We start from the raw sequence: 15,089 nt of genomic DNA on the forward strand, positions 1-15,089 counted from the left end.
AGGTGGCCCAAAATGAGCTGCCTGATCCATAGAAAATCAAAAATAAACTGGAAAGATAAAGCCTAAACAAAGAACATCATATTCACAGAGCTTTTTAGTGCTTTCTGAGACTTCTCCATGCTCATGCACCCACTGTGCCAACTGGACTAGGGCTGGAGTCAAAGTGGCCCTGCAGATGAATCAATTTCTTTGTCCATTTTTAACCCAAAAGCGTGGTTCTCGTGGTGTGTGTTGCAGAACTCTGAGCACACAGCCTCCTCAAAAACCCAGGCAGCAAAACTGGCCCCAGTTAACACACCTGAGCCCTTTTACTGCCAGATAAACCCCTACATAAATTGACTGAGAACAAAAGGAAGCAGTTTCTCCCCTGAGATCAAAGGTGCACCTGCAGCAAACCAGGTTTGTGTTTGGTACCTCTGAGCACTGCTTAAATCGACCCCTGTGGGTGGGGTGAAAATATGGTATGGAGGGATGATTTTCTGTGTCAATGCTGATGGAAAGAAATATAAACAAATTATAAAAACAAACTAGTGATGATACAGTGGCTCATTCACCAAAGAACCTCATTAGTGGAACACGTCAGCATCCATGCACTACCTACAGCTGCTTATGAAGAAATTCCTTCTACAACCATGGTTTATTGGGATTTCTTTGGTTAATGAATTGTTTTAAACAGCAGACAGCAACAGAAACACCCACAACTAGCACATGTGGGCAAGCGTTGGCGTGAGTCATCTGGAAACTCAATTAGTGTTCTTTGCTAACTAAGATGGAGTTACCTACCTCCCAGCCAGTACTCTGTGTGATAAAAAGTAAAAAGGGCATGTCACAGAAACCAAAAAAAAAGAGTTTCAAAGGCCAAAACATGACCAGCAATAAGCCTGCAATGGTTTCAATGGTTCTAAGTCATCATGCATCCAAAGCAGCCTCCTCTGGCCCAGCACAGCCAGGCCCCTCACAACCCTTAATTAACCTGGTGGCTTTTGCACCATCCAAGTTTGGAAAGGTTCCTTCAATTCTTTAACCACCACAAGAACAAACAAATAAACCCCCCAGCACTTCTGGATGTTACCTACCAGGCTAAAGGCAAGGTACAGTGATTTTCCCAGCATGCAAAACACAGTTTAAAAGAACATCTCAAAGGGTAATCTGGGATTTTTAAGTCTTGGATAGTTCTGAAGTTACAACAAATCTTGGTTTGTGATGTTCTCTCATATTAAATTCCAGAAAAAAACCTGTTAATGATCCTTGTATTTACTGTGGATCATCATTTAACAATTCTCCTGGAATCTGAGAATAATGGTTTTTCATTTTCCTTGCACTGAGCATTTGAAGTTTCTTCACAATTCACCCTGCAGCTGAAAATTCAAACCATTACCTGGTGAACAATCTTGCTGAATGCTTCCTGCAGTTTACCATGAATAGTAGACAACTTCTTGGCATCTCTGTTGGCTTCATGAATAGGAATAAGGACTTTGTAAACCTCATTAACTGCTTCATACATGCCAGCCTACAAAAATAAGGCCCATCAGATTGCTCCATCAATTCAACAGCCAGAATTACACACACAGCATTTAAATGATAAAACTGCAAAATGAAAAGGTGGCTGTGGGATAATCACATCATTTCTTGAAATGTACCCAGAGATAAATGGAGTAAAATCCTCAGTTACCCCTGAAATCAAGAGTACTGGCATCATGCTGCCAGTAACTAGGATCATTAACATAACCAATCCTGGGATATTTTGGATGGACACAGGCACAAGAGCAAAACAGTCTAAACAGGATCCTAAATATGGAAAAGCTCAAATGCACATTTCAGCTTTTTCTGTTCAGTACATCTTCAGCCTGGGTGACTTCTGCATCCACTTCTGGCACCCCAGGAGAGATGGACTTGGGAAGATCCCCAGGATCTCTCTCATGGAGTGGGTCCAGCCCATCGTGGGCAGCCACTGCACAGAGGGGCTGAGCAGGAATTCCAGGTTTTTGCTCTGGATTTATTGCTACTTGTGCTTATAAGCCAAATGAATGACACTTCATGTTGTGTCTTGGGAATTAATTCATTCCTTTTCCTCGGTTTACTGCAGAGGGCAAACCAGGCTGTCTTAATTAAAACTCCAATTGTGCTGTGCAAATTAAGCATTTACAATAGAATTATACACTCAGAGAGAAAACATTTTCCTTCCTACTGCCCAGCAGTGTGAGGTTGCTGGAGAAGAGAGGTAAAGAAATGAAAGTCTTCTACCATAGAGAAAGATGCTGCAGCCTGTTCCAGCAATCCCACCAGACCAGCTTCTGTAAAATACTTCCCAGAACAGATTCCTTCTTCATCTGGGGACACAACATCATCAGAAACTGCTGACTCTTCCAAAACATTGGAAGATATGTTCTGGGGAGATACAAGAGATAAAAATACATTTACTCAATTCAAACAACACTCAACACTTTCAGTACATTGAAAGGCAGCTGATTTGCAGTCAAATCCTGGAATTTCTGTAGAGGTGGCATTCTATTTTTGTTGAGTATATATATATAAAATATAGCTTTCTATTTTTGTGGACTATATACGTAAAATATGGCTTTCTATTTTTATAGAGTATATATGTAAAATATTGCCATTTTTGTAGTGCATACAAAAATATATCTATTTTTGTAGAGTATATATGTAAAATATTGCCATATTTGTAGTGTATATATAAAATACATCTATTTTTGTAGAGCATCTGTATAAAATACACATTTCTCTTCTCACAGAGCAGCATCTCATTCATGCAACAAACAGCGAGCACAGTTTGAGGATGAAGGCACAGAACTCCCAGCACATGGAAATGTTTTACAGCTCAGCAGCAAAGCCCAAAAACCCCTTAGGGAGGATGATGCCCACCTGGAATGTCACACAGCCCACAGGGAGGTATTTCCTGTCCTCCAGCATGCTCAGGTACTCGGCCACCAGGGCTGCAGAGTGCACCAGGCACTGGGCAGACTCGGCGTGGTTGCTCCTCTCGGAATGTTTCCCTGCCATGTTCTGCAGCCACGTCAGCCGCAGATCAGGGGAATTCTGGTAGCCCTTGGCAATCCTAAAGGGAGAGAAAACCTCTGTGCTTCCACGCCCTTTCCTTCTGAACCAGCACAGCCCTTCAGCATGGCTTTTTCACACTGTATTTAGTCACTTCTGCTTAAACACCAAACCCCCTTGGTGCTGTCTGGAAACCCCTGAGACAAGAAGCTGTAGAGATGGGAAATCACCCTGAACTACAGATTTTTGAGCCAGTTAATGGTGGGTGAGCAGTGGGTGATGCTGAAGCTCCTGACCAAAGCCCATGTTTCACCTGAGACTGGTGGCAATCCAAAGGTGTGGCACAGTCAGAGCACACCTGCCTGGCTCCCTACAACAAAACCTCTGCTGACCACTAAAAGCCCTCAGGGCTATTTGTGCAGACAGCACCATGAAATTTGGCACTTGGGAGCTTAACTTGGCTCTGGAATATCTTTTGCATATGGACACCATTGCATGCACCACCAAAAAGCCTTTTGGGCAAGCAGGTGCTGGAAGACCCCCAAGCTTTCCCTGAAGCAAGCAGGGAGAGTTCCCTTCTCAGGTGGAAGATGAGATTTCCAGGGATGGCTGGGGAATGAAAACTACTTTTATCCAAGATAAGCTGCCTAAATGCCAAACAAAACCTCTCAGCACCACACTCAAACACAGCAGACAGGCATAGATTGGTCTGTGAGCAGTGAGACCCAAAACTGCTCCACAATCAAGTCCTGTAAGTGCCCAAATGTGCAGCATCAGAGCCCTAACCCACGTGGAGCACTGGCATCTCCTGTCTCTACAGTGCCAACTCTACCTGTACATCAGGTCAATCAGCATCTCTGGATCTTCCTGGTGCTCCTTCATTTTAACTGTGTCTGACAGGATCATATGGAGGTTGAACACTAAATCCTGGACCTGTGAAAAATAAGCTGTTGTAAAGAACTGGCAATGGGAATTGAGCTACACATTGTTATGTGAGGAACACGGTCACTCTGAATCTTTGTGTGTTTGCATCTTGTCAGAACTAATCAAAGACCTGAGTTTTATGTGATTAGATGATTAAAAAAACCAAACCCCAAACCCTTTCCAGGGAGTGCCTGAAAATTCCAGTTCTAGATTGAGTTTTAGGCACAGCCTGTTAATGAATTACATATGGTGGTTTATGTCTTTTACCTGGTCAGGAAATGTTGTCTCCCTAAGTTCCAGATCTTCTTCAGCATATGTCAGAATAGTCTTGAGGGAACGTCGCAGAAATTCTTCATTGAAATTCTGGGATGTTCCCACCAGGGATGAGAGGGACATGGTCACCTGCATCTTCACTCTGGCAAAGTTCTGCAACAGAGATGTTGTTACGGTATTTCAGCAGCCTGGAGACAGTGCTTTGGTCATGGCACCCTCCCCCTGACCCGACAGAGAAAATAAAACTGAAGTTTTGCAAGAAAGGCTGTCTCAGAGCAGTGATTAGAATAAACCTGGTGCTGCCAAACTTCATCATCTGATGATTATTTAGTTCCAGATAAAGGTTCTCCTGCAAAAATATTAATGTTGTCTGTATGCACATGGTCTCCCCTCACACACCCTGAACAGGATGATGCTGTCACGAAACATCCTTGATCCCGGCTGGCTTTGGTTTGGCCAAGCCTAAAAACTGGAACCCCATTATCTTTGCTGTCAATCACAGCCCCCGGCCCAGGGTGTCCCCAGTTCTGTGGGGGACTGCACCCCAGCCAGCAGCCCCAGCCCTGTTATCTGCAATAACCCAGTGAGAGCAGCAGGACTCACGTTGCCAATCTCGAAGTTCTGCCTCATCAGGAGGTACAGGGAGGCACTGGCGTGGGACCTGATGGGGCCAATGCTGCTGCTGCAGTGCCTCAGGAGCCTCAGGCACAGGTCTGCACACTGCTCTGTCTCCTCCTCAAACAGCAGCTCAGGGAACTGGAAAACAGCAGGGGAGGAATCGGTGCTTGGACAGGCAGGAATGAGCACCCAGACAAACAGGCAGCAGTGAGGGTGCACTGCAATGAGCCCAACCCCTCTCTTTTGAGGGGAATGATGTTCCCTTCAATCACTTTACAGTAAGGCAAAACTGGCAGCACTGGAAGGCAACCCATTTTACCTTCCCCTCCAGCTTGCTCCTACATCTACACCCTCACACTGATTTACATCACTCCCAAAATCTCAGGCTTAAAACTTTGAGCTTCTCCCCGCACACCTACAGAAACTGGGAAACAAATTAAAGTGAGATTTGTCCAGCTTAAACCCCACCTGTGCCTTGAGCTCCCCACTGCCTCTTCCCACTCAGTGGCAGCCAGCAGGAACTCACATCCCATCCATGGTGTGTGAGCTGCACCTTTTGGGGCAGCCAAGCCCAAAATGCAGAAATGCAAGTACTGCCCATGAAAACAAGGCCAGGCTACGCTGCCTGAAAATTCATACTGCCCAAAATAATAATTGCTTGGGGAAGTGACCCCATACAAAGGAAGAAACAGTGCCTTCCTCCCTCAGTGCTGCTCAGGGTGGATTTCTGTCCCCACAGGGGATTCACCTTTGAGACCAAAGCTCTCTGTGTGGCAAAGCAGTGCTGGAGGTAAAGGGCACTTTGGTTGCAGGCCATGCTGTGCAGCAGCACCTTGAGCACCCCGCCGAGGATGCTCTCCTTGGACTCTGTCACGGACACGGTCTGCAAAGGGAAACCAAGACTCCATGAGGAAAAGGGAAAACAAGACTCCATGAGGAAAAGGGAAACCAAGACTCCATGAGAAAAATGGAAACCAAAACTCCATGAGAAAAATGGGAAATCAAGATTCCATGAGAAAATGGGAAACCAAGATTCCATGAGAAAATGGGAAACCAAGACTCCACGAGAAAAATGGGAAACCAAGATTCCATGAGAAAAATGAACCTCCTGTGTGCCTGTCCATGTGAAAGAGAGCAAATAGCTCTGACCAAAAGCCCTTTGCATGGGGAAATTACTCACTTAGCTGGGCCTGCCAAACAGCCCCGTTCTGAGGCGACCCCCAGGTAAGGAACACCTGATCCATGGATAAAGCAGGTGGAATTGGGGATTCTTTGTCCCCAGTGAGGCTCTGACTTTTAGGGACATTGTTCTGCTAGAGGGAAAACCCATAGCTGGGCTCTAGCTGGGTTACTCAGGCACAAAGTACAATCCTTGGGATTCCTGGGTCTCTCTGCAGATCAGAGGTGGATTTGGGAAGCATGGTGCCGCCTGCTCCCAGTCTGTGCCCAGGTTCATCTGTCCAGAAATGAGGGGACAAAGTGAGTACAGGTCCAGGAGACTGACCTGGAACCCAGTGATTTGTGGCAGGCTTGGGAAGAACTGGAGGAAGTATTTGGGATAGGGCAGGATTTGGGGATTTTTACAGTTCATTCCTGAATAACTATTTCTTATACTACAAGGAAAGGAGAATCTTCAAATTCTCAATTTCAAGACTGAAGGAAGGCATTGCAATGTAAAACCAGATGGTTCCAGGCTGGGATTTGGGAGAGGCATCACCCCCTTCCTGCTGCAGCTGAACAGTTCTCCCAGCACTAAGGCAGTTTTCTTTAACAAAGTGCTGCCTGGCCAGGTGACTGCAATGCCATTACATCTCCATTTTCTTATCAGCCTCACCTGTACAACTATCTCTAGAGTATCCAAAATTATCAGGTTGGCTTCTGTTGCAAGATTCCCATCGATGAGTGCTTCGTGTTCTATCTCTGCCCTTGACCTGATCAGAGAAAACAGAGAAGCAAAATTACTTCCTGATTAAGGAACAGACCCACATATTTTCCAGTCAAAAATGTTCTCTCACTAGCAGGAAACTCCCAGTTACAGTCTGTATATTTATCACTGGGCAACACCACAAAGATATTTCAATGCACCCCCTGAGAGGACAGGAAGGAAAACTCAGTTTTTTACAAGTACAGACTTACAGAGGCTTCACGTTCATCATGCTGGGAGAGCTCACACTGCTCTCTGACACTTCACTACTCTCCCAGGAACACAACAACAGTTCAGAAGCCCAGTCCAACTCCAAACTGGCTCAGCAGCATCGTGAGGCATGCGACAGCACAACCAGGAACAGGACATGTGGCTTTATGCTGTGGACACACGGTGGTGCTACACGAGCTGGGAACCTGAACTCCCACTGGGAGCAGCACACCGCAGCCTGCCAGGCTGCAATCTTATCTCTCCAAGCTACACTGTGTTTAATCCTTGAAGCACAACTTCCTCTCTCAGCTGAAGGACAAGGTTTTGCTGTTCCATGCCAGGCACTCGCTTTCCTGGAAAGCCTTGCAGAGTCCAGACACCCACTCACACCTGTGGCTCCAGGAATTCAGCACAACCAGCCCCTTCCAGTGGCACCAGCTGCACTGGGCACAGATCCAGGGCTGTACTCAGAGCCCAACCCTGGCCTGCCCTGCCACAGGTGCCATCTCTGAGAGACTCCTGCCAGGCCAAACCCCAGCAGGAGGGTGACCAAAATCCCAGAAAAACAGACAGAAAGAGGGAGAAACGCTTTGGCTCCTGGAGCTGTACTGCAGCAGCCCTTCCCTGCCACGTTCCACATCCTCTGGGAGCTGGCTCACACCCCCAACGTCTCCAGGACAGGAAGTTTTGGGACCTGATCCCACATTAAAATAATACCATCTGCATAAAAAGATAGTGGTGCAGAGCTCTTGGAGTGAAAAGTCTTGTTTAAGGGGTTTCAAAGGGCCAGGCTCTACACACACACGACACAGCAGAGCCAGTCACAGCAAGCAGGGGTTAGAAAGCAGCTCTAGAGAGTTTTATCTAAGCAGCTCAATTTGTGAGGTGAGACACCATCCTTTGACCATCACAGATGTTAAATGTGTACTTGAGGTCCCTCTGGGAAGGACAGGACTCAGACCCAGTCTGGCAGTGAACTGCTGAGTCTTTCAGGCCAAATTCTGAGCTGGTGTGACTCTGGAATTTATATCTACATCACTTCACCAGCAGGGTGAAATACCCTGGTCACTTGGCTTTCCCAATGACACAACAGGACTGGAGCCTCGGACAAAAAGCCACTACTTGTCATAAGGAGAAGTTACATTTTTGTGTGGGACAAAGCAAGTAAAGGCTGTGAAAAATTGCTTTCTACTCCAGGAAGAGTCAATGTCTGCAAGGATAAAATTTGGCCTGATCTCCATGTGGGCTCTGAGGATCCCATTCCTCAGTTTCTTCAGAGCTTCACTTGGGCTGAGGTTGCTTCCCTAGGATAAGGAACAATTCTTTTGCTGGGAGGATGGAGACTGCAGGTTGCAATTTGAGGAGACAGAAAACGTGCACAGCAAAGCTCAAACACAACTCCTGAGCCCTCTGGATTAAACCACACCAAGAGAGGGAATTTTCAAGGAAATGGGTGTAATAAGCCAAAAGAGCTCATTCCAGTCAGTTGCACACACACACTGAGAAGTTCTGCCAAGCATCACAAACAAGGCTGTGATGATTGAGTCTGCAGATGTACAAAATAGCAATTTGTAAGAACTGCACACCAATGCTACAGTACCTGGCTGGTTTGTGGCTTCTAAAAGCACAGCACATGTGGAAAAACAATCAAAGTGATGGATTAGGACAGGAAAGGAAAGCGAGCTTTGAGAACTCCAGAATGCTTTTATGGAATAAAGGAAATATGACATGAGATATAAATGCTATCTGTGGAAACTCTTAATGGATCTTCCCTCTAAATTACAGCTTAGGGCAGGGTTTTAAGACAGTAATGGATTATATAAATCTCTTTAAATCTGATTTGGAAGTCTAAGGAAGCAAGGGACAGTGGAAAGGCAAAGAGTTGGGAGGGCAGTGTTGGAGTAAAAGCTATTTGCTTTTTTTTTGCAATGCCAGCCCTATGCCAATGCATCTGAGGGCTCAAACCTGCTGGCACAAGGGCTGAATGGCTGCTGGCAGTGACCTTCTGTGGGGAGGGGGACCCTGCTCTCACAGGCCTGGCACAGGGGTAGAGCAGAAGGATAAGGCAGAGTTACTTGTCAAGCTTCTCGGTGTTCTGCCGCCAGTGAGTCATATCCTTTCTCCACCTCAGATTCTCTTGACTTCCAAAGGCACTCCCAGAAGGGCTCCTCTCTGCAGGGAAACACAAAACAACAACACTCAGCTGATGCTCACTTCAGCTGCACCAGCAGCAGCTCCAGATCTGCTCACAAGTGGCAGGTGGCAACAAAGATGATTTTCTAGAGCTTGAGGCTCTGTGGCACTCACCCAGGATGTTTACACGGCCTAATTCTGTCACTGCTGAGTGGCACGAGACACAGAGAGGCAGCTGAGACACTCACTGCTGAGAGGAGTCCCTTCCTTGGACTGCACATGGAGCATGAGTGTGCCAGCCCTCAGCACTCCAACACTGCTGTCCTCGACTGGCACCCAGGAATGTTCTCAGGGTGGTGCCAAGACCCCCCTTTCCCAGCTCACAATCTTTTATTCTCATTGCTGGGAGGGCAGGGGAATTTCAAGTAATGAAAGTAATCTGACCACATTAGGAAAAAAATAAAGGTTCCCAGCTCTGAAGTGATTCCTTAATTATGGCTCTAAACTACTCATCCACCTCAGCCCACAAGGACAGGCTTGTGTGGCAGAGCAGGAGACAAAAACACAGCTCTGATTCTTGTCCCCTGGGTCACCCTTTGAATTTTGGGTGTTCATAAAAATTACTGGGTTTTACAAAAAGTAGGAATCATCAGAAGGTGCCTGTTAGCCCAACTACAGCTACTTGAAGTCTCCTAAAGTCAGCAGAAATGCCCAGGCATTTTCAGAGCTGTCAGAGCAAGATCAAGCAGTTTGCTCCCCAGGACACTCTAGAAGATGCTACACTGGAAAAAACTAAGGCAAGAACACCCCATAAATGAGATGTGATCTCACTAAAAAAGGCAATCAAGTAGCAAATGAAGTGCCTGCAATTTAGGAAAGGTGTAGAGATTTTGCAGACCCAGGCAAGGATGCTGCAAAGTTTTCCTAGGGGCCTCTTGTATCCCACACCACAGATGGGTGCAAATAATTGTTGGGGATGGGAGGAGCAGCTTTTGGAAAAAAAGGGTGGCACAGAGGACTCCTTTACTTACCCAGCTGTCCTCTGCTTCTTCGGACCATTTCCTGCCTTGCCCCTATGCTGCCCAAAATTGCTTCTTCAAGTTTGGCTCTCATGTCTTTTGACTTCTTAAACGTCAGACTGTTCATTCTTTCAAACACTTTCTTGCCCTGCAAGTTCCAAACAAAACCATGAGGGAAGATAGTTTCAATTTGGGATATTTGCTAAGAGTTAACTGAAAATACCTAAAGACATGCAGAAAGAAAGGAATACAGATTAAGTTGGTAGGTATATAAAACACTCAAGTTCCAGCATTGCTACAGAAAACTCTCTTTTCAAAGTGTCACTGCAGCAATTCCCAGATGAGGGGCAAGCAGCACAAACTGCTTGAGAGGTGGAACAAGGCACAGACACTCACATGGCTGGGAAGTAAACATGGGAAAAGCCTGGCCTTGGGAATGTGAATACAGGAAATACTTTGGAGAGAGCAGGAAATGCCTTTCTGCAGTTGTGTAAAGGGTGGGAGCGTAAAGGTCCTCGGCAGGGCCCAGGAGGGACTCCAGGGGGTTCCAGCTTGGCAGTACCTTGTACTCAAAGCAGGAGACACAGAGGTAGAGCAGGTCCAGCAGGCGGTTGAGCTGCAGCACTGACAGGTCAGTGAACCACTTCTGCAGGACGCTCTCGTCCGCGTTCTTCAGCACCCACAGCAGGCAGATGAGGAGGCTGCGGCTGGACTCTGTGGAGAAGGTGGAGTGCTGCCTGCCACTCTGAAACACAGGTCAGGACAGGGCTTCACATCCCAATCACCACAGAGTGAGGTTTTGCCATTGAGATAACTGTAATAACCTCAGCAGCTCAGGGGTTAGGCAGAGGGGCTGCATGTTATCTCATGCATCTATCAATGTCTCACTGAGAGTGCACCTAAATCCCACCAGCAAAATGGGGTGGGGTTGTGGTCCTGGAGTAATGGCAAGTCAGAAAAGGGAGGGTCTGCCTGCTGCCAGAATCAAGATTCCTTCTCTGTGCAGAGAACAGGGAAAATGGCCCCCCTTGTCTTCAGCTAGGTGGGATTTACCTGGAGTAGAATTTGTTCTTACAGCTTAAAGCTCATAGTAACTACTGCACTTCACAGAGCTTTTATAAGATTGTTTCTTTTTCAGGAAAGAGAACTCTTCTGCTTTCTGAGGTTTGTTGATTCCTATCCCTCCCTGGCATTTTCTTATGCCCCTCTGAAACACACACAGCAACATGCAAACGTGCTTTGTCCCCCTTGTTGCCCCTCTGCACACCCAGCTACAAACTGATGCGGCTCCCCACAGAACCTGCTGAATATTTGCTGGTTGACACAGACTGAGGGTCAGGAAATGAGGAGAGATAGACTTGTACCGAAGAAGGGAGTAGGAAACTGCTGGGCCTGGTGAGCTGGGGGACAGAAGTCCCTGCAATGGCCATGGCCACTGTCTGGCTGATCATGCTGCCACCCTCACTCTCGTAATCGTCCACGGCAACACAGCTCGGCCTTCCCCGCTGGTTGTGGCTCTCTGCAGAGAAATACAGGACTTTAGTCAAGCCCCAAATCAAGGCTTCACCCCCCAGACTCCATGCACAGTGCTAGTCCCACTGAACAGGGAATGAAAACTGAAAATCATCCCACTCCAGGGGTTCTGCAAAGAACAGGACAATGATTTGAGGGCATGAAAGCAAAGAAAGCAATTCCCAAATTCAACCTACACAACCTCAGTACCTGAAACCCTCCTAACAACAGACCTTTTTCCCTTTGAATACTCCAAATCCCTTCTTGCAGCTTTATTGTGTCATGAAACTCAGAGGATGTAGAGGAGAACTCTAAATTCCAAACTATTCCTGACTGGACTCCCTGCCCTGATTGGAAATAACTTCTGCTGCTCTTTGGGACACTTTGCAAAGCATCCCTGAAAATGAACTCCTGATGGAGCACATGATAGCAGGAAGAGGAACTCTTGCTGATCCTTTGGAATTAGGAACTCTGCTTATCCTTTAGATTTAGGAGCTCTGGTACAGTGTGAGGGGTGACTTTTTAAGCAGGTCAGAGATATAGACGGAAGCTGGCTCTGCATTTACATCAGCCAGTGGGATGTAAACTAAAATGCACGGCTTTTTTTTTTTTATTTCATGCCAATAAGTGGGCAAATGCACCTTTTGAGTGTCAACAGGCACTGAAGGCACATTTTACAAGTGAAAACAAAACAAAAAAAAAGTCCAAATCACAATTCAGAAACAACTTCATCCGACAGCAAAGGCATTCATAACTCAATTTCAGAACCCAAACACCCAAGTGTGGCGAGCAGACAGCCAAGGCAGAGAATATCAAATACCTGTGAAGTCATAGAGCTGAGGCACAGTTTCCATGATCACGCCAATCAGAGGTAGATACAGCATTGCCACCCGGGCCTTTACCTGGGGGTCAGCGTACCGCGGGTCCGAGTCGTGGCTGGACAGCAGGTTGTGTACCATGTTGATGACCTTCTTATGCAATCCAAATAATCTGTTAAAAGACAGTTGGGTCATGCACATTAGTTAATATCTTCAAAGCAAACTCTCTTTTGTAACTAAGGGGCTTCAAAAAGGAAAAAAAAAATCCCGTTTTTTATTTTTAACTTCACGCGAACTGCTGCTGCATGGGTTTTTTGATCTCCCATGGATTTTACAGATGGTTGGCTGGTTTTTCACTGTGCCTTGTAAAATGGGCAAAAATATCTCATGGAATGCACACCCAGTATAATGTGAACACTCTCATATATTCCATTAAAAACCCCTGAAGTCCCAGCCACTGCTATGCTGAAGCATTGAATCTAATAAAATCTCTTAGAAAAACTTAGAGAATATGGAAAACAGGGAGAGAAACTTGAGAGGACAGTGGGTTCAGTAAAACTATTCATTGTGTTCTTTTTTTGTTTCTTTTTAACACCATTTACAGAGAGACAAACCCTCCTAAACCAGAACATTGCTTTAATCAAATGATCAGGAAGCTTCTGCTTCAGCCTCCCACCCTGCCCCATGCAATTACTGAACCAAAACAGGAGACTGCAGATCCAAAATTCAGAATAAAAAGTGGCAAAGACATGAAGGGATAGAAGGAAAAATAGCCAAAATGGCTTCTGTCATTATTCAGATGCAAACACTGGCAGAGCCCTTCTGTACAGCACCACATGTGACCCTCCTTGAAAACACAAAATCTCCCCTGAATCTCTAAAGGACTCTGCTCCTTCCAATCCCCTCAGCCACCACGCAGAGGCAAAACTCTCCCAGAGCAAATAGCAGGTTCTCTCTGCAGCTATTTGCTTCTGTAGGCAAACCAGCCAAGAAGACACTTTACCCCATGCATGAAGCAGCCAAGGAAGCTCAGACATTAGGCAGTAGCAAAACATAAGCTGCAATGTTCAGACCTGAGGTATTAAAACAAGTGCTGAATTTCAGGCAGTATCCATTTTACCTGAAAAGTAGAGGTGAGTTCTGGTTAAAAAAAGAGGCTTTGACTGGATTTTTGGGGGTTTGAAGTTGACTATAAGGCAGCAGTACAGCTTGGGAGGACATCAGCTACTGGAGCTGCAGGTCCTCCCTGTGGCTTTTAATCAAGCCATAATGAGATCCTACAATTGCTTTCTTGTGTAATTAGTCAGAGCCTTAACAACTAGGAAGGAAATGCTTATTTAAGTGACTGGTTCCTTCAGATTAAGGATAAAGAAAAGTCTTTGTATTACTTTGAAGGAGTGGCACCTAAATCGTGTTTTTAAAAATTCAAGGGAAACTATTCCACAGGCCATAAAACTGCAGATGGGGAAAACATCCAAGCAAGGCTGTGTAATTCCAACCTAGGGATCCTCAGATTTCTTTGTCACTTTCCCAGAGCTGGGTGGGCGCTGTGGTGGATCAATCCCTGAAGGAGAGGAGGAAATGCAGCCCCCTGCTCTTCCTGCCTGATAAGGCAGCGAATCGATCTCGCCTCCCTCCCCTCCCTTATCTCAGCCCTGGCCTGGATTTCTGTCAACACACACCCACACTTTTGCAAAACCGACTCTGGCACTGAACTCTGAGGGCTCAGTTCTGATTTTCTCACTTCTGGCCTGCACCCTCAGCCAAGATGGGCAGCGTGGGCATTGTGTGTGATGGCCAAAGCACCCCTGCAGTGTTTGCAGAGACAACTGTGCAGGGCCCAGCTGCTGGGACTGTCACGTTCAGCTGGATCCCTTCCCCTCTACGCTTTGTTTGTCCCGTTTTTCAGGCTGCAGGTGCTCTGCAGGGCTGCTCTGTACCCTGTCACTCTGTATCCTGTCACTCTGTACCCTGTCACACTGAGGGATGCATCCAACACACACCTCCAGGCACCAGGGAGCTGACTCCTTTTCTGTCCAACTCAATCCAAAGAGTTCCTATAAAATGACCTAAAACTAAACATATCCTGCTAATGGAGCAAAAGAGCAAGGACAGAACACATTTAAGGCTCTGGATCACCTATCAAGGCCTAAAGCAGGTCTCTGACACAATAAGCAACTAGATGAACAGCCCTTTCCACTCCTGCTGCAGGATAATGAACTGGGAACAATTCTCAGCTTTCTCCCCAGTGGTGGCCACAATATTTTATGGAAGGCAAGTGTGAACTCTCTTCTGGTGATCATGCATGACTGTTAAAAGTCTCCACAGCAAGGGAAGAGCAGATCTGAACACACTTGGTATACTTTATCTGATAGATCTACAAGGAGAAATGCGGAGGGTTTGAACCTGAGAAGTCAACAAAACTGAAACTCCATTTTTTTTTCTGAAAAACAGTAAAAAGTAAATGTTTTACAGGTATACATCTGCCCCAAATTCAGGAGCTTGGATCAAAATGCATCTCCAGAACTGGTACCAGGGGCCTTATTCTGGCTTGACAAGGTTTGAGAGAGGAGTTGTCTCCCCAGGGGACACCAGCAAGCTCCTCTGTGCAGAGATTACCATCCTGGGCCAGGCTTAAGGGCT

At 46.3% G+C, this 15,089-nt stretch overlaps 1 protein-coding gene across 20 annotated transcripts in view; it reads right to left on the minus strand.

The window, feature by feature from the left end:
* The window catches only part of DOCK7 (dedicator of cytokinesis 7), a 102,074-nt gene that overhangs the window by 11,563 nt on the left and 75,422 nt on the right, over positions 1 to 15,089 (minus strand). For 8 of the 20 annotated variants that reach the window (XM_064429086.1, XM_064429095.1, XM_064429085.1 and 5 more), the window contains 15 exons: positions 12,449 to 12,618; positions 11,481 to 11,635; positions 10,679 to 10,861; positions 10,129 to 10,264; positions 9,040 to 9,136; positions 8,565 to 8,582; positions 6,665 to 6,761; positions 5,579 to 5,713; positions 4,816 to 4,968; positions 4,207 to 4,365; positions 3,848 to 3,948; positions 2,884 to 3,076; positions 2,245 to 2,388; positions 1,379 to 1,510; positions 784 to 798 (listed from right to left, as the gene is read on the minus strand). In XM_064429086.1, the coding sequence (XP_064285156.1) occupies positions 784 to 798; positions 1,379 to 1,510; positions 2,245 to 2,388; positions 2,884 to 3,076; positions 3,848 to 3,948; positions 4,207 to 4,365; positions 4,816 to 4,968; positions 5,579 to 5,713; positions 6,665 to 6,761; positions 8,565 to 8,582; positions 9,040 to 9,136; positions 10,129 to 10,264; positions 10,679 to 10,861; positions 11,481 to 11,635; positions 12,449 to 12,618 (1,888 nt within the window). The remainder of the gene's footprint in view (positions 1 to 783; positions 799 to 1,378; positions 1,511 to 2,244; positions 2,389 to 2,883; positions 3,077 to 3,847; positions 3,949 to 4,206; positions 4,366 to 4,815; positions 4,969 to 5,578; positions 5,714 to 6,664; positions 6,762 to 8,564; positions 8,583 to 9,039; positions 9,137 to 10,128; positions 10,265 to 10,678; positions 10,862 to 11,480; positions 11,636 to 12,448; positions 12,619 to 15,089) is intronic. The other 12 variants (XM_064429088.1, XM_064429105.1, XM_064429096.1 and 9 more) reach the window with 3 other exon arrangements.

This window comes from Passer domesticus, chromosome 7 (assembly GCF_036417665.1).
Source record: "Passer domesticus isolate bPasDom1 chromosome 7, bPasDom1.hap1, whole genome shotgun sequence".
In the NCBI taxonomy this organism is placed as follows: Eukaryota; Metazoa; Chordata; class Aves; order Passeriformes; family Passeridae; genus Passer; species Passer domesticus.